The sequence below is a fragment of the Sander lucioperca genome, chromosome 10 (assembly GCF_008315115.2).
Source record: "Sander lucioperca isolate FBNREF2018 chromosome 10, SLUC_FBN_1.2, whole genome shotgun sequence".
In the NCBI taxonomy this organism is placed as follows: domain Eukaryota; kingdom Metazoa; phylum Chordata; class Actinopteri; order Perciformes; family Percidae; genus Sander; species Sander lucioperca.
This window is the reverse complement of record NC_050182.1, coordinates 11,179,715-11,205,462: the sequence shown is the minus strand read 5'-3', so window position 1 is coordinate 11,205,462 and position 25,748 is coordinate 11,179,715. Positions and strand designations below refer to the sequence as shown.

At 43.1% G+C, this 25,748-nt stretch overlaps 1 protein-coding gene across 2 annotated transcripts; it reads right to left on the bottom strand.

Moving 5' to 3' along the window:
- Nucleotides 1-64: 64 nt before the first annotated feature.
- Nucleotides 65-25,082, bottom strand: ptpn23a (protein tyrosine phosphatase, non-receptor type 23, a). 2 transcript variants are annotated; one of them, XM_036006444.1, is made up of 25 exons: nucleotides 24,802-25,082; nucleotides 21,908-21,982; nucleotides 19,918-20,045; nucleotides 19,233-19,309; nucleotides 17,497-17,546; nucleotides 16,701-16,832; nucleotides 16,536-16,616; nucleotides 16,302-16,433; nucleotides 15,852-15,899; nucleotides 15,130-15,186; nucleotides 14,219-14,277; nucleotides 14,022-14,101; nucleotides 13,525-13,639; nucleotides 13,362-13,427; nucleotides 12,800-12,945; nucleotides 11,728-12,045; nucleotides 11,249-11,403; nucleotides 10,442-10,773; nucleotides 7,204-9,715; nucleotides 6,752-6,936; nucleotides 6,519-6,623; nucleotides 3,914-4,052; nucleotides 2,583-2,696; nucleotides 2,086-2,112; nucleotides 65-1,400 (listed from the first exon to the last, which is right to left on the bottom strand). In XM_036006444.1, exons 1-25 carry the CDS (start codon nucleotides 24,883-24,885, stop codon nucleotides 807-809), a joined length of 5,811 nt encoding a protein of 1,936 aa, XP_035862337.1. In that variant the 5' UTR covers nucleotides 24,886-25,082; the 3' UTR covers nucleotides 65-806. The 2 variants fall into 2 exon arrangements, with proteins under 2 accessions (XP_035862337.1, XP_031135437.1); XM_031279577.2 differs by lacking the exon at nucleotides 2,086-2,112 and having other exon boundaries at nucleotides 24,802-25,079.
- Between the last annotated feature and the right edge of the window lie 666 nt (nucleotides 25,083-25,748).

The following is a 25,748-nucleotide window of genomic DNA, read 5'->3' as shown; positions in this document are numbered from 1 at the left end:
CAAAAAGCGCAGAATTTGTACTAATTTTCAAATAAAGAACGAGGCTTTGATACCACAACAGTTATGTCTGTCTACTGGATTTATTTAATTTTTTTTTACAATAATGAATGATTAGTGAAAGTTTACCAGGACATTTGGAGTAGTCTAACTTTATTTAAGGTATTTACAGTGTTATTGATGAAGACAAATAATCAACTTGTTAAGACGTGCGGATTTGTATGCTGCTCTGTGTTACCATTACAACTGAGCTATACATACTGATTGAGTTACAGGTGTTTGTGTCCTTAAGATAACTCTACCCAGCTCCTCCGGCCTGCCTGCAACTCCATGCATCCATTATTCCAGTTCAAAACAATCGCACAGAAGAGCAGCTGAACACCATCACACCCTGTGAAGGGGGCTATGAAAAGTGGAGTGCATTCTGGGATTTTTTTTTTGTCGTTGTTGGCCCAGATCTGGTGCTGGGAGTGCAGAACATCCAAACATAGAAAGAAAAGCAGCAAAGAGCGACAGAAGGAATACAGACAAGTGCATAGTGATCTGGTCCCAGAAGCCACCAGTGATTGAAGGAGCAGCTAGTGTGTTTGTGTTTCAGGTATCACACCGCTAAAGCCCAAACTTCAAAACTGAACCCCTACCCGTCTGCCAACAGGCACGTCTTGGTAATCAATACCGCAAAAATGTCTCACACTCTCAGGATTCAGTGTTTTGGTTTGTTTTCTTATAAGCAGGATTAGAAAGAGCTAGAGGCCTTCGCTAACGCCTGGTGGTAAAGTGAGAGAAGGGCAGCGATCCGTGGACTCGTCTCAGCGCTTGCCGAGGCCCCAGAGCGGGTCCAGGCTGCTGAGCGGGTCGTCGCCTTCCTCCCCTCGAGTCCCGTGGAGACCCTGACCCTCCGCTGGCTGCAAGAAGCTCTGCTTGGTCACCCTGTGCTTCCCTTTGCCCCCTCCCTCCATGGAGAAGGCCTCGGGCGTCATCGCGGCCAGCAGCTCCAGTGACGAGGGAGCCGGAGCAGGGCAAGCAGGGGGCGGGCTGGCGCTGGGCGTAGCCTCCGGGGCTGGCTGGTGGTTGGCTGATGGGGGCGTGGAGGGGGAGGCCGCGTCCAGGCCGTTGGGTGGTGGTGGAGAGTGGGTAGGGCAGGTGAGAGGCGGGCTGAAAGAGGAGGGGGGCTGGGGATCTGTGGGTGGATAGAGGTCCTGGAGCAGCTGGACTTCACCCGGCGAGTCGAGGACGGTTAAGATGGTGCCAACCTGCTCCTCCAGGCCATAGACGGCCTCCATGGCTGGGTCTGTGGCGCTCGGCGGCCGGATGCTGAGCTTGGCGATGGTGGCTTGGATGGAGCTGATGGGCATGTCACCACCGAGGACGAGGTCCTGCTGGGACTCCTGTCTCGGGTAAGGCTGACCAGAGGGAAGGTTCAGAAAAGAGAAATGTTCAGATAAGAAGAGACACAAAGAAACTAAAGTGCCTCTAACTTATAATTAGGGTTGGGTACCGAAACCCGGTGCTAATACGGCACCGGGTGCCTAAACATTCGGTATCTACCGGATCGAATCGCAACGCAGATTTCGGTGCCTTATTTCGGTGCCAATTAAATGCCTTTTGCGCTGCTCTCTGATGCTCCGAAACAGACGTTAGAGGCAACAGAAGCATTGCTGCACGTGACGCTAGTTAACACTTCACTTGACAGCAGGTAACGTTAGCCTACCGTTAGCTAGCAGCTGGATTAAACACGGTTAAAATGCTGACAGCTAAACGGTGTGAAGTCTGTCTGTATTTCACTGTAGAGGATTCCAACAGCAGGGCATTAACCAGTGTGCAGCTGCCTTTGTCGGAAAAACAACACAGACGGTGCGTTCACTTGAAACTAGTAAGCCTCGTGGTGCATTCAAAGTTATTGTAAAATACCCTATTCCCCTATTTTATAAGTATCGGTTCAGGCACTGGCACCGTTTTAAAAGTTTTAGCATCGGTATGGGAAAAAACCCAAACGATACCCAACCCTACTTAAAATAATACAATGTATTTATAATGAATGACTCCTGCTGCTCTACTGACAGCTTTACAGACAATAAAAGGGGTTACCTCGTCTGACCAGAACACGTAGAAATCCTTTGGAACAATCAGGTGAGCAAAATATAAGATAATACAGCATTAAAACTAAAGTGAGAATGACTAAACAGGTTGGAGCTACCAGGGAATGAGATTCAATAAGTTCACTAGAGGAAAAGCAATTCTATTCTACTCCTTTGATGACGGAAAACATTTGGACTTCAAAGACATGTTATCAATAACACCAAAGAGTCAGATCCCCCCCAAGTTATAAAGAAAAGACATTTTCTCACTTCTTACGCAGATAGTTAGGTAGTTAAGATAATGGTCTGGTAGTTCTGCCTGCAGATTTCTGCAATATAATGGGAGTGAATGGAGTTTTGTTTCCTATGGGATACTGAGGCTCAGTTAGGTTAAAAAAAATAAATAAAAATCAGGTCAGGTTTCAAACTACATACTGAAAGGTAGTCACATTGTCTGGGCACAGAGGCAGGTGAATCCGAAAACTTTGGACTTTGACAGTGTCAAACCTTTGTGGCTGCAGAGTTGGTGTTCTTGCTGCAGGTGGCGGTAGTGATCCCGTGTCTCTGAAGGACCTGCTCAGCGTGCTTCAACACGGCCTCATAGCAGAACTTCAGGTGGAGCTGGAGACAGCGCAAAAGAGACGATTAAAATAAAGCCTTTTTATATGCGAAAATCTTTTCCCCCTGAAGTTTATCTACTATATTTGTGTTGTGAATTTAAAGTTTATCCTGCTATTTTTACAACCCTTATTGAGTCAGCTGCACTATGCAGGATGTATCAGCACCTACAGTATATTATCAGAAGAAACCACAAAGTGGAGCTACAGTGCTCAGCATAAGTGAATACACTCATGCTAAAGTTGACTAAAAAGAGGAATAAAAAAAATCATCTTTTGGAAATTGATCTTAATGCCTTAATTAAAAAAAAAAAAAGAAGGAAAAATCCAACCTTTAAGGACACCAATTTTCTTTGTGAATGAATAATGTATCGTAAATAAATAAATGTTCTTCCTTAAAATACAGGGGGCATAAGTAAGTACACCCCTATGTTAAATTCCCATAGAGGCAGGCAGATTTTTATTTTTAAAGGCCAGTTATTTCATGGATCCAGGATACTATGCATCCTGATAAAGTTCCCTTGGCCTTTGGAATTAAAATAGCCCCACATCATCACATACCCTTCACCATACCTAGAGATTGGCATGGTTTTATTTCAGTTAACCTAATAGCTGGTTTGAGAGATGATCTTATGGAAAGTACTCCATGCCAATGCCAAGTATCCTGGATCCATGAAATAACTGGCCTTTAAAAATAAAAATCTGCCTGCCTCTATGGGAATTTAACATAGGGGTGTACTTACTTATGCCCTCTGTATTTTAAGGAAGAACATTTATTAATTCACGATACATTATTCACTCACAAAGGAAATTGGTGTCCTTAAAGGTTGGATTTTTACTCATTTTTTTAATTAAGGCATTAAGATCAATTTCCAAAAGATGATTTTTTTATTCCTCTTTTTAGTCAACTTTAGCATGGGTGTATGCACTTATGCTTAGCACTGTACAATGCAGTCACCTTATTCAGTTATCCAGGAAATTGCTTTTTACAAAAATTGTTATTCTTCTCAGATTGGAATCAGGAAAACTTTATCCACTGAACCTCTGATCTCCCATCAGCCACCAGGAGGAAATTCATGACCAAGGAGTGCACAGTCTACCGATGTCATGCTGAATTCATTTTGATGATGAAGTCCTAACAATTACCACCTGTCCAACCCTGCCTACTGCAGCTTTCAAATGCAAAGCCCAAACACAGCTTCAGCGTTCGGTGTGTCTGACCTTCTCCTGTAGCATGTTCTTCCTCTGTTGTCTCATCTTCTTCACCAGCACTGGAAGGTCTGGGATCCCGTTTCCTGCCTCCAGCTCCTGCAGCGCAGCGTACAGCAGACAGAAGACGCCGGTGCGTCCCACGCCCGAGCTGAGACACACAGACAAGAGTACAGGCTGATTAGCAACACTTTCACCACATCACTGATGAGTTCAAATGACTGTGGATCAAGGAACGAGATCATCTGATGTGTCGGTGCTGTATTTTCAACCTGAAAAACAACACAATTTGTATATTGTTTCCAGGTGCTATTTAGGATATACACAATACCTAGTAATCACGTCCCAGCACTATCATTTTTGCCTTGTACTTTTGTCTTTAATTGCTCTTGTATAGTTCATATTTCTTTTTTCATATTTTAATTTTATATACCTCGTTTATTTTTTACTTTCACTATTTATCTGTAATTATTCCTTGCTGCAACAAACACATTTCATTCCTCTGTGGTTCAATAAAGGCTTATCTAATCTTATTTTTTATTCATAATTTGTATCTGTTTAGTTTTGACTTTGTGGCACATTTTGTTAAGTGCCTTATGTTGTTTGCCAGAACACTCTTTAATTAGAGATTTTAACTCTCATTGTGGCTATTCTGGTTAAGTAAAGGTCAACTAAAAATGTAAAAAAATGAAAAAGGTAAACAAAAAAAGGTACAAAACAGTGTTAAATGTAAATGGACTGTTCTTATATAGCGCTTTTCTAGTCTTAACGACTACTCAAAGCGCTTTAACATAGTACAGGAACCATTCACACACACATTCATACGCTGTGGCCGAGGCTGCCGTACAAGGTGCCACCTGCCTCCAGCTTATCATCAGATAAACATTCACACACATTTACACGCCGATGGTGCAGCATCGGGGGCAACTTGGGGTTCAGTGTCTTGCCCAAGGACACTTCGACATAGGACTGCAGGGCCAGGGATCGAACCACGATTCCGATTGGCAGGTGACCGCTCTACCACTGAGCCACAGCCGCCCCGTGTTCTACAAGAATTACGTTTAAACTACTCAATGTGCATTTAAAAAAAAAACAATTAAGGGCGCCCGGATAGCTCAGTTGGTAGAGCGGGCGCCCATATATAAAGGTTTACCGTGCAGATCCACCTGGCCGTGCTATGCTTCTGTCGCGCCGCACTCCACTTTATTCCTATGGGTGACGTCAAGCGACTTTAACGCGCCTGCAAAGCATCCCAGGAAGGCGGCGCGGGCGCTGCATTTGAAAAAATGCTGCGCGTCCAGAAAGCTGGCTGATTCCAATCTTTATTCAAATGAATCCGTTGAACGCGACTCAGTAGAAGTAGACGAAAATCTTTTAAACTGACCTTTGTCGATCTGAAATGAAGACAGATTCAGAAACTGCATGGCCTATTTCTCGCTTAAAATGTTTTCAGAAACACAGTTTTGGTGAACTTTTTTCGTAAAATACAAGATCGTATTCTGAACGAGCCGCCATGAAAATTCGGGAGTAGCCAGACCCACGTGACGCGTTCATCCAATCAGCTGCCGGTCAAGGGCGTGGAGCATCAACCATGGATGTATTACGTCGCGACACCACGCTTCAGTCGTGTCGCAAAAGTAGATCCGCACTGTCACTCCTCAACGCAGCGGAACCGGGTTCGACTCCGACTTGCGGCCCTTTGCTGCATGTCATTCCCCCCCTCTCTCTCCCCTTCCATTTCTTCAGCTGTCCACTAATTGTTTCACTAATTAAAAAAAACATACGTGCATGAACATGCAAAGTTCTTTCGGATTCTCAATTTGTATAGAAAATAGAGGTATAAAAATACAGCATAAGAATAACAATAACAATAATATTTTAGCTAAAAATAGGAAGTAAACAAAAAGTAAATAAATAAACAAACAGTAAAACAATAAACTATAGATAAATAAAGATAAATATATAGGACTGTATAAGAAATTATACACAAAAGAAATTAGAGCCCGACCGATAAAGGATTTTTAAGGCTGATATCGATACAAACATTTGGTGATTTAAAAATCCGATATTCCGATATATCCGCCGATACATATATTTTTTAAAACAGATTTCCCTAACATTAGTTATTTCTAGTTATTTATGAGTCCTCACTAAAAATAATATGATAATACAGTTTAAAATTAAACGTGTTTGTTTTATTGTCACAACAGAACAGATGAACATCAAAATATATTAAAGTTCTGAAATACAAACTTAAGATATGAAACTTAAAGGGTTAAAGACAAGTGTTGCTAACAAGGGCCGTTGTAGAGCGCCCTCTGGTGGACAAACTATGCAACGCCAACACTCACAACATGGTTGAAGGGTGTTTCATCCGTTTTTATTTTATTTTTTAAATATTCATGTATGGGCCATTATAAATGCCAGTACCGATTTTGTTTGGTTACAGTTTGGAAAATGCCTAACATCGGCCGATAATATCGGCCCGCCAATATATTTGTCGGGCTCTAATAGAAATGTAATGCTGGATTGCAGCTTGCAGGATAAACGGCTACTTTGAATTAAGCATTGTTTGGCAATCTTGAATATATACTGAGAGATTTCAACACACACTCACCTGCAGTGCACCACGACAGGTGTGTGTAAGGGCCTCTGGTGGAAGTAGTGTCCATGAACCTCCTGGATGAATCGCAGCAGGTTGCTCTTGCTGTCAGGAAGCCCCCTGATGAGAAATATGAAGAAACGATGACTCCTCTGATTAAATAAATGTGAGAGTAATAAATACCAACAACAGCAACCTCGAAACGTGTATTTTCTACAGAAACTAGTTAATAAAAATATACGACTCACAGCTCCGGCCAGGAGGTGAACTGGAGATGGACGACAGTGCGTTTTAGGCTTTGGTCGCGGTACTGCAGGCTGATCATGCGCTCAACGTGTGTCGGTGTGGTCTTCTGCGTGGTCAGACTGAGTGTGATTGGTCCCTGAGAGACCTGCTGGCCACGCTCCGTTGGGAAGTAGCGCACAACCTTTCCCTGGGAGAGATCCAGAAGACAACGTTAAAAACAGACGGAAGAAAACAAATACGGTAGTTAAAGAATAAGGAAATTACATTTATCGGCTCTATATGAGCCGTTTCCAAAAAGATTTTTAATTATTATTATTTTGTATTGTATTAGTTTGTATAAATTTATAAAAATGTATAAAAAAAATGTCTCTTTAAATTTTCTGCAGCTGCAGACCATATGTTGTTTTAATCACTTCTATATTAAACACAGTGAAAACTAAACTAAACTCAGTACCTTTTCCAGCTCCTGCTCTGAAACCAGCATGACAACCATAGACACCTTCTGCTCATACACCATCAGCCAGAAGTCTGCCGCTGTGCCAGTGAGCGGAGCCTGTGTGGCAATAAGGCGTGGGCAGTATGGCGACAAGTCTTCCACATAGCTGGCGTTGATGTAGTCGTCTTTGCCTGATTGCAGCACCACGCGGTTGAGGTCGTAGGGCATGACGTCCTGGTGACGGTTCTTCATGGTGTAGCAGCGGGCGATTGCGATCGAGAGTTGGCGGGCGTCCTTCTCCTGCTGGTCCTGGAGCTCTTTCCAGCGGGCGTCCAGCACCGACAGGCCACCCTCATTCTCTGAGGGGTGCTCCAGGGAATCTACCTGGGCTCTGTAACGTTCAAGTTCACCGTGAAGACGGGCAACGCGCTCTGGGGTTTGGTACGGGTCGCCCTGGATCAGGAGAACTGCCTGGGAGCTCTTCTTGCGTCGCTCCCCATCCTGTGGGTCAGCTTTGGTGGGTTGGAGGACATTGGTGGGGGCCTTGGTGCCTCCAGGTTGACTCTCGGGGCTCGAAGAGAGGAGGTCATCTGTGCTGGAGTTCTGGCGCTGAAACTGCGATGTGGAGGGAGAGACAGCAGAAGGAGAGGGAAGAGTGGGTAGAGCTGTACCTCCAGGGGTGGGGGCTGGGGTGGGTCTCTGCTGGGGGTTCAGACTTAGAGAGGTAGGACCTGGCGAGGGAGATGGGGAGGGGGAAGGCGAAGGGGAAGGAGGGACAGCGTTGGGTGCTTGAGCCATTGAAGGACCTCCAGGAGAGGGCTGGATCATGTGCTGAGCGGGGGGAACGTGTGGACCATGTGGGCCCATGGCAGTGGGTTGCTGGGGGGCACTTGCAGGTACATTCACTCCTGGAGCTGAAGGGTACATAGTAGAGGGCTGCGGATGGGTCATGGGAAGGGGAGCCTGAGGTTGTTGGGAAGCTGCAGGCTGTGGTGCCAGGGGCTGCTGAGGCATCATTGGAGCCCCTCCAGGGTAGCATACTCCCCCAGAATGAGGGGGCTGAGCCTGTGGTTGGCTGGGCATCCGCATGGGCTGTTGGGGCATGTTTGGTATAGGAGGCTGTCCGGGGTGGGGGTGATGTTGTTGGGGTAGTGCACTGGGGGGCATCTGTGGCATAGGGCCCCTTGGCAGGTGGACCTGAGGACCAGGGACCATATGAGGTTGTGAGGCTGGGGACATCTGTGGGTGCAGGGTAGGGTGAAGGGGCTGGCTACTGGGGGGCATGTAGTTCTGCGAGACTGGTGGCATTGGCTGACTTGTGGGGGGCATTTGTCCTCTAGGACCACCCGGTATCTGCATCTGTGGGTGGTGTGGAATCTGCTGGGCGTTAGGGGGCATTGAGATTTGTTGCTGATGTGGCAACATGTGTTGGTGAGGGAGTCCAGGGGGCATCTGTTGGTGGAGGTGGGGCAGGTAGGGTTGAGATGGAGGAGGTGCTGGCTGAGAAGTTTGAGGTGGCATCTGGCCCTGAGGTGGCCTTGGCATGGAGCCTGGCATCATCTGAGGGTGCTGCTGGGGCACGTAGCCCTGTGGAGTTTGGTAGCCTTGGGGTATCTGAGGCTGGGGCTGATAGCCATTTTGTTGTTGATGTGGCTGCAGCTGACCTGGGAATGCGTGCTGGTAATGGGGGGGAACACCAGGCTGAGGGGGCATATATCCATGTGGGTAGGCTTGCTGAGCCTGGAGATGAGGGTGAGGGCCAGGAATAGCCCTCGGTCCAGGCTGGTACCCCTGAGGCAGTGGTTGCCCAGTGGGCTGAGGGTACGGCTGCAGCTGCTTCTGCTGCTGTGGTTGGGGTGGGCCTTGAATGGGCATCCCTGGTGGAGGCACAAACTGGGGGTAGGCCCCCATTTGTGGAGGTACAGTGTAGCCAGTTGAGGCTGCAGGGGGGACATGGTGGTGTGGGGTAGAGGCGTAGCTGGGGATAGGGCCCTGGATGCTATCCACGGTGGTGGTCGAGGGCCGAACTGGGGCAGGGGCTACGAGGCCAGGTTGGGGGGCTTGAGGAGGGGGTGGCCGATAACCTGACACAGCTGCCTGAGTCGGCATTTGTGGAGGCATCTGAGGAAGGGGTCCGCGTGGCATAGGTCCATGTAGAGGCCCAGAAGTAGGAAACTGAGCAATCCGTGCCAGGAGCTCTGGAGGAGGCAGGTTGGCAGGGAAGCGATGAAGACCAGCAGCTGGAGCACCAGGCCAAGGCAGAGAGCTGCTGCCGCCCAGGTTGGCAGAAGGATGCATGAAGGCTTCATGCCCGGGGAGACGAGCTGCAGTGTTGGAAAAGGAAGGAATGTCCGGCGGGAGGCTTCGGAGCTCCTCAGGTAGGTCACCCCCCAAGGCCAAGATGGCTGCACTAAGCTCGGCCAACTCTGGATCCTCCAGGCTAGAGCAGGCAGAGTCGACATCTGAAGCCTTTGTATTTAAGGAGGGTTTGGCTGCTGTAGGCCGGGCTGGGGGCTTCTTCTGGGTCTCTCTGAGGAGGAGACAAACAGAGAGCAAGTGAAATTCAGGATTTTAAATAGAAGTTTCACCAAAGAGAAGTCAAATAATTACAAAGTTGTCTCTTCTGCCATAAGGCCACATGTTTCCTTAAATTGCTTTTTCTATCTGGGGGGGGGGGGTCAACGTTGTGAAATAGAAAAACGCTTTGTTGTTTTCACTTTGTGACTAAGCCAATATCGCAGCAAAACTTTTTAGATTACATTTACAGAAGAAAGTATAGTGGAGGATACCAACAGGCTAAAAAAAAAACAGTTAGTCTAACTGTGCGAGCCAGAGCATCACTGTGACTAGCACTGCAACTAGCCCATTACGATGAATGTCAGGGTTTTTTTCTTCACTTAATCGATTAGTTGTTTGGACTATAAGATGGTGAAAAATGTTGATCAGTGTGTTCCAAAGCCCAAGATGACGTCATTAAATGTCTCGTTTTCTCCACAGCTCAAAGATATTAGTTTACTGTCATAGAGGAGTGAAGAAACTAGAAAAATATCTATTATATTATATATATCTAATTTTTTTCTCAAACCGATTATCAAAATAGTTTGCGATTATTTTAATAGTTGACAACTAATCGATAAATCTTTGCAGCTCATATTATGACAGTAATCCACTGTAACTCAAAAATACAGATTTCTTATTAACTTTCAAAAATCTCACTTCTGGTATTAAAACCTTATTGTTTCGAAGTCTGCCTTACTTTTCCAAGGCGGGCTTCCTGTCCTCTGCCCTGGTCTGGCATAGAGTCTTCGCTCTTTCCAGCAAACGTGATGCTTTGGCCTCCAGGTCGTCGTAGAACTCCTTCCCCTCCTGAGACTTCTTCATCAGGTCCTCGTAGGCTTCGTACGAGCCCACCAGTCCCTGCACGGTGCTGTTCCACTGCTGCTCAGTCAGGCTCAGGCCTTTACGAACCGAGGCGTACTGGACGTTGGCCTCGGTCAGGGCCTTCAGGATGTTCTCCTGAGCTGCCAGATTCTGGTCAATATACACCTTCACCTGCTCGTACTTCTTCAGCTGCTCCTCAAATATACGCTGGAAGGACACAGGTTAGTTTTTATTTTTATGATTAACATTTTTTTAGGGATAGACCGATTATCGGTCCACAGTACATGGCCTCCTTGGAGACCTCCAAAAAGCTCAAGTACTTTCCACATTTTTTGGTGTAAACACTTAGTCTTGCAAACAGTTTGTATGACATTCTTTCAAATGCTGCCACTCCAGCCATCTCACAAGCCCATTCTTGGATTGAAGGTACCACTTCGTTCCTCCATTCTCTTAGCAGAATCTGTCTGGCTATAATTTAACTAGTTTGGACCCAGCATCTTATGTGCTCATCTATCCTGCTTAGGAGGACACAGGCTGGTCTCACATATAATACTTTAAGAGAGATTGTGTACTAAACAAAAGCCACAAGATATTACAAAACCCACTGACTGGTGCAATTTAAATGTGGAGATTCTTACTTGAAGTCACAATCTGCATGTTTTGTGTGGACTTTACGTCATACCTTCATGTCTGCCCTTTCTGTGGTGACGAGGGTGGAGGTGATGTCGTCCTGCTGGATGAGGTCGCGGAGCTGTTTCTCCAAACAGCCTCTCTGTTCCCTCATTTCCTGCACCTTCCCCAGGATCCGCTTCATACACTGCAGCCCTGCTACTTCCTCTGCATACAAGTACACACACAGAGGGTTACAATACGATTCATAACATTATAAGCAGGGTTCAAAATTAACTTTTTCGTCCACATTTTGTAATCCTGGTTTTTAAAAGTGCTGTATACTAAATAAAGTTGTACTTCCATTGAGTTTACATCTAAAGCCATAAGATAAGCTACATACTGTACCTATGTTTCACAACACAATGTAGCAGACACTGCTTCCCTCTACAATTAAACATCTGAAACCTTTTCACCTCTTGAACAACTAAAAACACATTGTGCTAAATTACACACACATACTCAAACCCTCACCACCAAACACCCCCTCACCTTCGCTGAGCTGGGGTCGGGGCAGGGCCTCTTTCAGACTTTCCAGTGGCCCACCCAGCAGACGCAGGTTGCTGATGTGCAGGTTCATGGCCCGGTGGAGCTCCGTGTTGGTAAAACTGGCCTTCTCATGGGCCTCCATGTACTTCTCCAGGTCCCTGCGGATCTCAGCCAGAGCCTGGGCCTGCGCTGCTGGGTGCACCTCGCCTGCAGCAGGGCCGCCAGCCTCCTGGAGGGCTCGCAGGCCGGCCTCGTCTGCCTCTAGGACGTCTCTGATCTCCCTCAGTGAAGACTCCACATCGGTGAAGACACCGGAGAGCCCTACAGAGCCAAGGAATGTGACAGGCATCATTTATACTGAAGCACACAAATAGGTGTGGCATAGAACACACAAGCAATAAATAAAAGTGTGGCAAAAAATGGGTGCATACAGGAGGGCACTTGCTAACATAGTTAAAAGGCTGCAAGAGAAGTTTGTGTTTATAAACTATGTACAAAATGGTTTGGGTGCTGTGATATGAAATTCCATTGGTATCTCATTTACAATGAAAGAGTAGAATAAGCTTTGTGTACATCATAGGGCCTATTCTTCTAAAGCTCCATCACATATAAAAAAAAATCTAAAATCCTTAAATGTTAAAAAGTCATAGTAAGTTAAACATTACCTTAAAAAAGTATCCATATGATTTTAGTAACTGTCATAATAAATGTAACGTTAAAGTCATTCTCAAAACTGTCAAGGTTTGTCTTCATACGGCCTGCATGTTAATTTGTTTTAGCTAATTAGAGCCAATTATAGGGCGCCCGGATAGCTCAGTTGGCCCATATATAGAGGTTTACTCCTTGTAGCAGCGGGCCCGGGTTCTACTCCGACCTGCGGCCCTTTGCTGCATGTCATTCCCCTTCTCTCTCCCCTTTCATGTCTTCAACTGTCCTGTCGAATAAAGGCCTAAAAATGCCCAAAACATAATCTTAAAAGAATAAATCACATATTTTTGTAAAGTCAACATGTGAATTTATTGGCATTGCTAAAAATAATGTGTATTACTAGTCTGGTGTGTCTGTTGCTACTGACCCTGCATGGACTGGATGAGACTCTTGACGGTGTCGGGTCGGACACTGAGAGCAGCACACTTCTCCATCAGGACCGGAGGGATGTGGCTGTACATGTCCAGGTTGTCCACCGACTCCGGCTCCAAGCCCAGAGAGTCCATGAACTGCCTGCAGTAGGAGACCACACCAGTCAGCTCAAACTGACACAGTTAGTAGTACAAAATTAAATCTATTCCTTTCAGTAAATCACTATTACATAAGAGTATGGAATGGCCACGAAAGGTACCAAGATTCATAAAAATGATAGATTCTTGTAGGAATTGATCTTTGGATTTATGGACATTTTGATTTGAGGAATCAACTGAGGGTGGTGGGATTTTAAGTTAATTTGAATAGAGAACACATACATACAAGAATTTACCCAATCACTTTATGGAATGCACTTAAATTGGTAACATTACATGTGTCATGTTATTTAAAGTCATTCTTTCTGACAATTCTCAGGCCATACACATGTCAAAAGTACTAAGTTTACCATCCTGACTTAAATTTAAAAAAAAAGACAGACAGACACACACACTCACTCTAGTGTTTCATTCTTGCTCTCAATCTTGATCATGACGTCCCTCAGCAGCTTGGCCTTCTCCTCACTGGAAAAAAAAGAAACATAACCACAGACATTAGTAAGCTTTTTTATTAAACACACTCTTTTTCATCTTCAACTTAGCATCCACTGAAGGTGCCTACCTGTACAGCGAAGAAGCTTCATGGGCAGCCATGGGCACCAACTTGGCAAACAGGTCTGGTCCAGTAACACTGGGGTCTGTGGGGTTGACTGGTAGCGCTTTCACCAGTGGGGCACCTAGAAGGGCACAGAGTAGCTGCTTTTACTGGCGCAGTAACACATAAGCTTCATTTTATATACAACAGATCAACAGAAGACAAGAGAGGAAATCTCATCAATTGCAAAACAGCTACAGCAGAAGCTACAGAATCACTTTATAATCTATAAAGTAATGTAAAATGTAACAAATCCCAACATTTTGAATTGGTGCAACCTGCTGAGTCACATACACTGGTTAAACACAGCCAAAGACACAACAGGCTGTTCCTATCACTCTGCAACACTATACATTCAACAAAATACATCTACAGTATATGCAAATGCAGCTTTGCATGCACACAGTGATAAAGGTGCTGCGTGCATGTAAGAGAGTGAACACACTGACGCTACTTCCTGTTACCTTTGACTGAGGCCAGAGTCTCCAGAGAAGGAACCGTCTCATGATAGATGAAGTCATTGTCCTTTTTCGCAGAATTAAACCTGTAGGTGAAAAAAGACAACATCTTAACATACATGTCTACAGGTTTTGATCAAAAGAAGGACAGTGGTGAAACTACATGAAAATACCAAAACTGTGACACAAGATTTATTGCTCACTTTCCCCCGATAACGTCCATGGTGAATCTCAAGGCATCCTGCACACTGTCAGGTTGACCCTGGTTGTACCAAGACAAGACAAAGGACAGTTGGTGTGTTAAACGTTCAGTATACTCGCCATTCCTGACCTGTCGCACGACAGTGTGACATCATGGGAGCGCCGTAACTATTTATACTCGCACGTGGTGGTCGCGTCATTAGTTGCAGTCTTCTCCTGAACAGAGGTATCAACTGAGGAAAGGCTACCGACTTTGCTATTTCTACAGACTAGAAGAAGAGGAAAAGAGTAAACAATGGCAGAACTGGCAGCAGCATTGACGTCAATGTCAACAGTGGCTAAGATGATATTGGAGTCAATGGATGAGGAAGAACAGCTGCTTTTGAGCCTGCTTGCAAAGAAACAAAGAAAAAGAAGGTGGAATGTTCGTCCTTTGAATAATGGCAGACATAAATATGGTGAGGTCAATATCCTCGTGAAACAAATGAGGATAACAGAGGAAGAGAAGCACTTTGAATACTTCAGAATGTCTGCACAACGATTCGATGACCTACTTCGTCGGATCAAGCCTTTCATTCACCATAAAAGAACTCCTCTTAACCCAGTAAGTTTACAAGAGAGACTTGCAGTCACTCTGAGAGTCCTGGCATCCGGTTGCCCTCGACATCCATGCTTCCTGTTTCTGCTTTGTCGCGCACCGCTGAAAAAAAATAGAGTGGTGCACGACCTCTGGTCGCACACTTTAAATCCTGCGAGATCTACGTCATTTTGACGTTACATTGTCGCGCGACAGGTCGGGAACGGCGACTGTAAAGAAGCCTTAAGTGTTCACATTGTTTTACAAAACTAAAGACAGGTTGCAGTGACACAAAAAAGATCCTATCGTGTTACTGGGAAGACAGTGCCATTCTACCTTGGCCAGCTTGATGGCTTCACTGAGTTTGTCCATGGAGCTCTGCAGGTACGCCAACTGTTGGAAACAGAACATTTAAGTAAGCAACAGAAATAAATGCAGGGGAGTGGAAAACTGGAGTAAGAAAGAAGAGTGAGACATTGAGACATTTAGCAGAGGGGAAAGCAGCTTACTATGACTACAACAGTAAAAACTGCTTAGAGAAGTTTAAGTGATTATTGTAACCCAAAATAACAGCTAATAATAATAATAATAATAATAATAATAATAATAATAATTGGAGCTAGAATTTCAGAGTACTTCTGTGTTTCTTTAAGATAAAAATGTGGTCTTCTTAAGCGGAATTCACAGCCAGGGAGCGTAAGCCGCCTGAGAAGAAAGAAAAGTCCATCCCATCATAGTTACAACAAAGTTTGTCAAAATAGAGGCTTGATTTTTATTTGACATTGGCTTGTTGAAGTAGTTTAGAATTTCATTATTTTCAAATGGAAAGCTGCCGGAAAATATGCAAGCTTTCTTTCAGCTTTTCTTGCGGAATTTCTTTTTTTAAATTACTTGCAAAACTTTCACAAATATTGCAAATAATGGTTGAGTATGCATTCATTCTTTGTAAATGCCTGGGGTTTCTGTCTGCAACAATGCAGTGACCAACAGTATCAAAGCCACAGAACGCTGACAGTGAAGGGGGAAAAAAAAATCTTTAATGTGAACTTTGGTCCTACCCGCTCTCCGTACTTCTGCTGCTCCTCGGCCTGTTTTCCCATATGAAGCTGTTTAGTGAAAAAAACAAAATTGTAATCAAATGCCAACACACAGGCACAATCATACATGCGCTAAAGTACCACACACACCCACCCACACTATCTTTGTGGGGACCCGTCATTGACATAATGCATTCCCTAGCCCCTTACCCTAACCTTAACCATCACAACTAAATGCCTAACCTTAACCCTTACCCTCACCCTAACCTTAACCATAACCTAATTCTAACCCTAATCCTAAAACCAAGTCTTAACCCTCAAACAGCCCTTTAACCTTGTAGGGTCCAGCATTTTGGGCCCCACAAGGCTGTGCAGACCCCACAAGTATAATGTATTCCTCGGTTTTTGGACCCCACGAATATAGTTAAACAAGAACACACACACACACACACACACACACACACAACTCACATGTGCAATAGAAGCAAAGTAGTAGATCTTCATCTGAACCAGTTTCTTCCAGTCTTTCTGAATCTTTCCCAGCATAGACGCCGTCTCTGAGTTTTCCAGAGCCCTGCAGGCCTCTTTATAGTAATCCACCACCTGCAGCACCACATCCAGTTATTAACCTCTAATATTGTAATAATCGGTGGGTATGACATGATGTAATTAAATGTAATTAATAGTTAATGGTAAGAAGTCGACCTGAGCGCTGATGCGAGCGACCAGGAAACTCTTCCTGTTGTCCAACATGGACTTCTCCAGAAGACACTCCTGAGCCTGACCCTGGGAGGCAGACACGAGTTGATGGCACATTTTTCTACGTTGTGTGTTTGTGTTTGGGTGTTATTTGCATGTGTGTTAACCTACCAGCATAAGGTTGATGTTGAGGTTTAGAATCTGGTGGCTCATGTCCACGCTGAAGTTGTGGCTGAAATGGTCTCTCAGGTAGGAGAACGCCCCCGCCGAGCACTGGAAGTGCGTGCACGACACCTTCATCCCCTGGACAGAGAGCAGAGGGTCAGTGGGACTGTGTGTGCATACAAGTTTGTGCATAATTTGTTAAAGGCAAAATATGTGTCAAACCATTCTGAATTAAGTATTGTGGTGCTGCAGAGACGCAGAGACTTCCCAGCCTACAAATGGTATCCTACAGAGTGAGTGAGTGAGTGAGTGAGTGAGTGAGTGTGAGAGTGAGTGAGTGTGAGAGTGAGAGTGAGAGCGAGAGAGAGAGAGAGAGAAAGAGCGAGAGAGAAAGTGTGTGTGTGTGTGTGTGTGTGTGTGTGTGTGTGTGTGTGTGCGCGCGCTTGTTTTACTATATTCATGGGCCCAAAAACCGGGGAATACAGTATACTTGTGGGGTCTGCACAGCATTGTGGGGCCCAAAATGCTGGACCCTACAAGGTTAAAGGGCTGTTTGAGGGTTAAGACTTGGTTTTAGGATTAGGGTTAGAATTAGGTTATGGTTAAGGTTAGGGTGAGGGTTAAGGTTAGGAATTTAGTTGTAATGGTTAAGGTTAGGGTAAGGGGCTAGGGAATGCATTATGTCAATGACGGGTCCCCACAAAGATAGTGAAACAAACATGTGTGTGTGTGTGTGTGTGTGTGTGTGTGTGTGTGTGTGTGTGTGTGTGTGTGTGTGTGTGTGTGTGTGTGTGTGTCTTACCTCCTCAGACACCCTGTTATCCATGGCTCCCAACATGGAGTGCAGGGCCCCTACAGAGAATCAACAGATAGATTCAGTAAGGCTTCACATTGAGAAGAGAAAAAAATCACCTCCTCAGGCTTTTTCCTTTTCCATGCCACTTGGAAGTAGGTGAAGGTGTGCCAGAAATCCCTACTCTGCTTTTCACATTCAGCAAACACTGGCCAGCTTGGCATACACGTTGACTATGATCAGCATTTCTCTGCAGCTTTACTTACAGTAGGTTAGTTTCCGATTTCCTTAAAATGTTATCTCAGTGAGTTTTTGTGGTTTGATAAAGCACAGTTGAGAGAAACAGAAATCCGATTAGGGACTGTTCATAAAGAAAGTCATGATGTAGCCATGTAGCTACAGCTGAAACAATTAGTCGATCGGCAGAAAATTAATCGGCAACTATCTTTATTATTTATGGTCAACTGTTTGTTAACTGTAACTCATTTTTCAAGCGAAAATGCCAAACATGTTCCAGCTTCTCAAATGTGAGCCATGAAATGTTTTTCCTTATCTTACGTTACAGTAAACTGAATATCTTTGGGTTTTCTACTGTTAATTGGACTAAAAAAAGCTATTTGAAGACCTTGGGTCATATCTTGCACCCGGCGCAGCGCGGCGCAAAGCCCGACGCAAGTGTCTTTGCTAGTTTAAGTCCGACGCAGTTGTCAATTTCCCGTCCAGCGCCCGCGTCGTTTAAATAGCAAATGCACCTGCGCCCATCTGTGCGCCCATGGGCGTGCTGGTCTTACAGGGAGGTGTGTTCAGGTGCATTCTTGGCGTATTGCTATCTTGAGGCAGCGGGAAGTGATCGTGCCACTGACCAACAAAAATCTGGTCTAAAGTCAATAACGCAGCATTTCATTGTTATTTTAACGACTGTTTCACCTCGTGGAGTTTTGGTGGCATAGTGCTCGTGCCATATATACAGTTTCTTCTCCTGAAAATCTCTCCTTCCTGCTCAGCAAATCCTCCATCATAATAGCAACGCATCTGGCTTTTAAAGGGAATGGGAGATGACACTGTGATTGGTTTATTGCATGTTACGCCCAAAACACACCTATGATTTATTAAGACACTAAGTACAACCCTTTTGAACCATGCGCCTCGCACACAGACCCTTTTTTTCCGCCGTTAAACTAGCTAAAGTGGATTTGTACACACCCTAAACGCACCTGCGCCAGGCGCTTCACGCCGTGCGCTTAGATTGTTAAAATGACCTTTGGCACCTTTCACTGTTTTCTGAGATTTAATCAAACAATTGATTAATCCAGAAAATAATCAGCAGGTGAAATGCAACTAAAGAAGGGTTCCATTTGAAAAGGAGACAATTACTACGGAAAATGTGAAATCTATGCTACAAAAACTAAAATCATATATAGAAAAAATGAATGGCTTTAGCTAGTTTTAGCTTTTGTGTAATTTATGTCAGTCTGTTATGTTTGTACTTGCGTTTTTCTGTAAGCCTGCTGTCCATAACGTACAGTTTTGTGAATGAGAATTTCCCCTTGGGGACAATAAAGTCTAAAAGTCTCTTATGATTAAGATTTGTTAAGTGACCAATTGTGTTTTAGCTAGTTTACACAGAAAATTGTAGAATTTTACAGCCCCTGCAAAAGTAAATTATGTTCAAATTCAAATTCCAAGTTTTGTCACTGGTGTACTTTAAAACAAGACCATAAATTGCTTTACGTGACATAACTCACCAAGATTGTAAAGAATGCAGGCTTGCTCATAGCTGATGTCATCGTGGGTGACTGTTTTTCCAGAGAAAATTTCTGTCCTGTACACAAACAGAGATAGAAAAGGGTATATTACAGAGCATACATTAAAAATACAATGGAGTTGAGTGTGTATATTTGATATGATTTTGTGAACAGTACAATTTATTTGAAAAACTATACAGCTACAGTACAAAAATAGACATACAAGTTATAAGCTATCTTACAAATCATTTGCTCAAGAAATCATATAAGTGAAATGTTTAAAGTAAAACAAATTAACTTCATTAATGTCATGCTGCTGTAGTAAAGTAGAAAGTTCACATTAGAGCAGGACAATATGACTGGAATTTTAATATTCAACAAAAGGTTAATATCAGCAAATAAATATACAGTATCAGTCTGATCCCATTCTGTACAAAGGGAGGGACAATCCTATAATCAAACCATTTATTAAAAACTACTCGGACACATTGTTAACGGAAAGGGATCATTGCATGCATTCAACTGTTTAGTAAAATGTTCCTGTTATTTTGTCCACTCCTATACATAGGGATCTAGGCCAGTGAGCTGACATTTTTATCCAAAGGACACTAAAATAAGCTTCCGACTACTAGCGCTAGGTAGTGCTTCCATCTATTTGTCTATGTGTGTGTGTGTGTGTTACTACCATGAGATTGGAACAGAAGCCTCCTGGCCCGTTCCCATGGGTACTCGGCTCTGGAGGTAATGCAGCTGGCCGAAGTACTTCCTCAGTGTGCTGCATCCCTCGAAATCCCTCGTCACATTTACCGCACTCTGTGAAACAGACACAAATACCGTGTATCAAACACACCGTGACCTAACGACATCATATGACCCTACAAGTTTCAGAATCTTGGTGGCGTTTCCAAAGAGCTCATTTTGAGGTGTTATTTGGACTTGAACGCTGACTGGGATCAGATCAGGGGTGGATGTGCAACCTGGCACGCAAACATCAGTACTGAGTGGAAAACACAGCAGATATCACTTAGTGGGAAGTAGAGGTGTAACGATGAATCGATTAATCGATTAGTTGTCAACTATTAAATTAATTGCCAACTATTTTGATAATCAATTAATCGTTGGAGTCATTTTTTTATTAAAAAAAATTAGATTTCTCTGATTCCAGCTTGTTAAATGTGAATATCTTCTAGTTTCTTCTCTCCTTTGTGACAGTAAACTGAATATCTTTGAGTTTTGGACAAAACAAGACATTTGAGGACGTCATCTTAGGCTTTGGGAAACACTGATCCACATTTTTCACCATGTTTTGACATTTTTATAGATCAAACAACTAATCGATTAATCGAGAAAATAATCGACAGATTAATCAACTATGAAAATAATCGTTAGTTGCAGCCCTAGTGGGAAGATTGAGCATTTCACTCCACTCATCTGCCATTAGTTTCCCCAAGGAAATAAAATTAAAAAAAAAATTTTAAAAAAAAAAGAGCACACACATTCAGTATGATTACATTCTCATCACGATGAGCTCAACTCCAACTCAACTTATTTTAGAGTGGGTTCTGTAGTTGTAAAGCACGGGATATAGGTTTCCTTCCACCTTAAGTGGAATCTCTGCAAAAGATTTGCAGATATGGCAGAGAGAGATTTCATTTTGCCACAAAAAGGACAAATAACTGTGGCCGGGTTGGTTCAGTGGGTAGAGCAGGCGCACATATACTGAGAGGTTTGTGCCTCAACGCGGTGGTCCAGGGTTCGAGTCTGACCTGTGGCGATTTCCTGCATGTCTTCCCCCTCTCTCTCCCCTTTCTCACCTAGCTGTCCTCTCAAAAATTAAAAGCCGGAAAAGCCCCAAAAAATAATCTTAAAAAAAGGACACAAAAGGACAAAAACTACCACATCAGGCCTGCATGACGACGGAGATTTGTAATTGTTGTACTTGTGAGCTCTCATTTTTTAATTTATTTATTTTGAGTAATGTTTAACTAATGCATTGCATAACACCATGTTGGGTTTTATACACCATCAGGACCATAGTACAGTCTGTGGTATGGTATTGTACAGTATCTGTTGTTTGTACATGCTGTCTGTGTTTGTTTGTTTTTACTATGGCTGCAGCATGGGTTAAGGGCCCAAGACAAATTTCCCACGATGTGGGACAGTAAAGTTAATCTTGATCTCAACAATTTACCTAACCATCAAGTACCGGAGCGATGGCAACACACCAAGAGAAACAAGGCACTGCCGAGTAACATTTTATATAAGAATCAGAACTTTCTGGCAAGCTCCATATTGTCTTTGTGCTGTTTATCTAAATCTTTGAGACCATTTAAATCATAGCAGGCTGCGGCAACCTTCTTACACAATATTGGTTTTTTGAGATCCTTGTATGTTTTCTACAACATCAAATACTTATAGCACTAGTAAGTCTGACATTTCCCATTGTATTTTTCGACTTGTAGTGGTCATACATAGAAATGAACTGAGGCTGTAACCAGGGAGCGCATGTTTTTCTTGTTTGCTGTATTAAAATGGAACTTGTAGTAGACAACTGAATACGTTTCACTGTGTTCATCAACAGCTCTAAAAGGAACCCATATCATGAGAGATGGAGTCACAGAGGTCTGACAGCAAATGATTCTGCTGTGTCTGGAGAAGTTTCACACAGTCACCACCTGCCGCAGTGTCTCCAGTTTCTTCAGCTGTTCGTTGTAGGTGTCTGGATTCTCTCCATAATTCTTCAAGATGAACTGGAGGAGAAGAGACAGCAAGAACAGGTAGGTAAAAGTTGCACATTTAAAAACAAAAAACGAAAACAGGTTCCTTCCTTGCTTACTCGGAAAAAAAGGCTGTTGAGGTTTTAGAAGAAAAAAAGTGCTCATATTATGCTTTTTGGTGTTATATCTCTTTCTTGTGCATGTAATAGGTTTACAAAGTGAAAAAGCCCAAACGGACTTACCATCTCCAACAGAAAACACTGTTCACAAACTGCTCCAAACAGCTCTATTGTAGTCCAGCCTTTACTTCAGAGACAAACGTGGTCACTTTGTAACACACGTTATAATGCTCGCCTAGCTGCTAGCGTGACACTCCCTCATACTCTGCTTCTGACTGGCTAGTAGTCCTTACCTAGCTACTGCTCATGTGCGACTGCCAACAAAGATAGAACAGAAGTGAGATGTCTCACTCTGTAGCTAAAACAGAGAGCTCAACACACAGGGTGAAAAGAGGAGCTGCAGCAATGTGTAGTACAACAAAACTATGATGTTTTTTGAAAATTAAACCATGTAAACATATTCTGATATAACCTCTAAATGCAATTATGAACCTGAAAATGAGCATAATATGAGCACTTTAAGGCTTTGGCTTCAACAATAGAATCACATTCAACAAAATTGGACATGCAGGATAACTGTTTAGGAAATAAATGTTATAAACATTCACTCCAAATGTCTTTTGTTTTGACTGCAACGTATTCATCAATGTACTAATCTTTGGCCCTAAAAAAAAACAAACAAAGATTTTAAACTCTCCTATAGGCTTTGGAGTTCTCCCATCATGCTTTGCCAAGACTTTCCCTGTCCCCATGAGCCACAGTAATAAGCAGCAAGCCACTTAATGACAGGTCAGGAGGTAAACAACCCTGCAGACATGCTCACTATTTTACCAGTGCTTCTGTTTTTTGTTTATAATGAAATCATGGAAGCAGGAGAGACACAACAAGTGTCCTGATAGATCCACCATGACACAGCAACGAGACAGGCAGGCATCGTCCTGACTTCTACAAGCCAAGCATGTGCTATTCTGCCTTTTGTTTGGGTAAACAGATTAAACTGTAGCTGATTCAGATATAGAACTAGTGCCTATAAGGAATGTCTACGAGTCTGACTCGTTCCAAAATGAGATCCAGCGTTTAAAATGAAAAAAGAAATACTACCACTGTTCAATAACTGTTGTATTTAAGGTTAAGCAAAGCATGGGTTAATATTGAGGTTAGAAGTCACTTAAAGACATTTGCTTAGAAACACTACAAAACAGCTTTTAAGTGCTGATCTGTGAATGAAAGAAAACATTTTACAAGTCCCACAAGACAAGAAGCATTATTAAATGAAGGTGTTGGTGTGGGCAGTCTATTGCAAAATATCTCACAGGAGTATTACAGAAAGGAGTTACAGTAACCCACGAGGGCAAAGATCTGTTATTTTAACTGCACCAGGAAGGTGCTGGAAAATGGCTCACCAGATAAAGATGAGTAAAACGCAATAATGATCTGCCTTTTTTTCTTGTAAATATTGTGATGCTTGGAAGTAGGGCTGTCCTCGACTAAAGAAATTCTTAGTTGACTAACACTTATATGATTTTGTCGATTAATCGATTAGTTGATGTAATCGACAGAGCTGTGCTCTTTGAGAGGTGGTTAAGACTAGAAAAGCACAATATAAATGTAGTTAATGAACCATCTGTAAAACTGACTTTCTCCACAATTAATCCTGCAAAAGCACCACTTTAAATCTTGTGTTTACCAGAAATGTGCCCATAAGTTTCTTGGAAATGAGTAATTAAGCATGAATAAGCATAAAAAATTACTTATCAACTAAAGAAATCTTAGTCGACTAAGACCAAAACGACCGATTAGTCGACTAATCGAGGACAGCCCTAAAAAGCACCACTTTAATTCTTGTGTTTGCCAGAGATGTGCTCGTACGTTTCTTGGAAATAAGTCATTCAGCATGAAAAAAGCATCAAACATGACTAATCGACTAAAGAAATCTAAGTTGACTAATACCAAAACGACCGATTAGTCGACTAATCGACTAAAGGCGAGCAGCCCTAGTTAAGTCATGAAATCTAAAACATCTCCTCTTGCCTTTTGTGTTCAGTTTAATATATCTTTCCTTGTTCTAGGTATTCCTGATGTCATTTTTTTATTCATAGTTTGCATTTTTAATCACCAGCTTTAACTGATTTAGGTCAGAAAGGTATTGTAACAGGTGTAACTTAGTGTATACTTTTTTTTATAATGCATGTAAAGAGTGACATGTAAATAAAATACATAGTATCCGTGCCTAATGTCTATGTCTGGTTTGACATGTCTTCGTTCCTTTGGCAGGGATTCTACATTTGTGACGAACCTGCTGTGACAATGAGATCACTGTTTACTATTTTCTATGTCGGTAGTCTGGCTGGGCCGTGAGAAGCCAGGCTCGTTATTTTAATCTTAAGAGGCAATGTGTGCCTCTGCCTTTAACGCGGTTTATTCACAAGTAACGATAGTTAGCCACTTACTTGAGGGCTAATTATGAACTTCGACTTGAGCTGCTAGCTTATTATTAGCTAGCATGAAGCTAACGTTAGCAAACAAAAGGCGGTGGTCAGGGAGCTTTGCCAGAATCAGAAAGCTAGCTAGGGTCTGAAAAAAATATCCCATCTCCGACAGTGAGTAACAGCTGGCTAACTGTTTCAACGGGGGGTAACGTTAGCTTCTTGGTTAGGTTATCCAGTCGTCCATAATCCTTGTTTGGTTGACTTTCGACTTCAGCCCTGTTGCTCCATTCCCCACCCAGCTCACCTGCCTGACGCACGGACTGAACTGGAACTCCCCAGCCTCCTTCAGATCAAGCCAGATCATCGGCATTCGGGGAACCGCCTCCATCGCGGCCGAGTCTACACGGGACTGTCGGCCGTTACGATGTCAAACCCACGTCGGTAGTTTTGTGAATGTCAACGGTTTTCCAAAAGAAGAAAAGCAGCTTTTTCCTCCAAACAACTGTGTCATGTATCCATTTACACTTCAACCGGAAGCTGGGAGCACACGTGACGTAAGCTCCTAACTACAGCACCCACCGCATGGGTTCGTGGGAAATGTCGTCAGAATGAGATTTATTTAGTAGTAGATTTTTTTGTTTATTAAGTACGTTTCACTTGCATGGAATTTGCCTTGTGTGTTTGGTTAATAAACATATGAAAATGGAATAAACAAACAATCGTGCAAAGTCCTGCAACAGAACATACATATAGAATAGAAATATTACATTAAAACAATATGTGCAATAACTGTTTGAAGGCTGTAAGCCTACAGTTTTGTGCAGGGTGTGCAAAATATTAATCTGGATGTGCAAAAGGTCACATTATATTATATGTGCAATGGTCAGGGGTAAAATACCAGGATGTGTGTTAATGTAGCAGCAGTTAGGTGCAACTTGAATACTTTCCTTTTTGTCCATGTTTTTAGCTAATTTGGTGATAGTTTTTTTTTTTCTTCAATTTCAACACTGTACAAGAAATGAAAGAAGATTCATGAAGAATCAAAAATGGTTTATGCAGTGCTGAATCACTATCAACGCAGTTACAAAGTCATTCTCAGTTTACCACTGTATTGTGTGAATAATTAATAAGTAATGTAATACCACCAAAACAAATACACTGTCTGTAAGGGGTTATTTTATGTTTTTTTACCAACCTGTATCCCAATAGGCCTAATAAATTGTTTAGCCTCTATTATGCAAATAATATTAG

Coding starts and splice junctions, on each gene's coding strand:
- ptpn23a (XM_036006444.1), bottom strand. CDS start 24,885: ATGGAGGCGGTTCCCCGAATGCCGATGATCTGGCTTGATCTGAAGGAG. Junction 9,716..10,441: donor AGGAAGCCCGCCTTGGAAAA/GTAAGGCAGACT, acceptor TCTCCTCCTCAG/AGAGACCCAGAAGAAGCCCC. Junction 6,937..7,203: donor CAGAGCAGGAGCTGGAAAAG/GTACTGAGTTTA, acceptor GATCTCTCCCAG/GGAAAGGTTGTGCGCTACTT.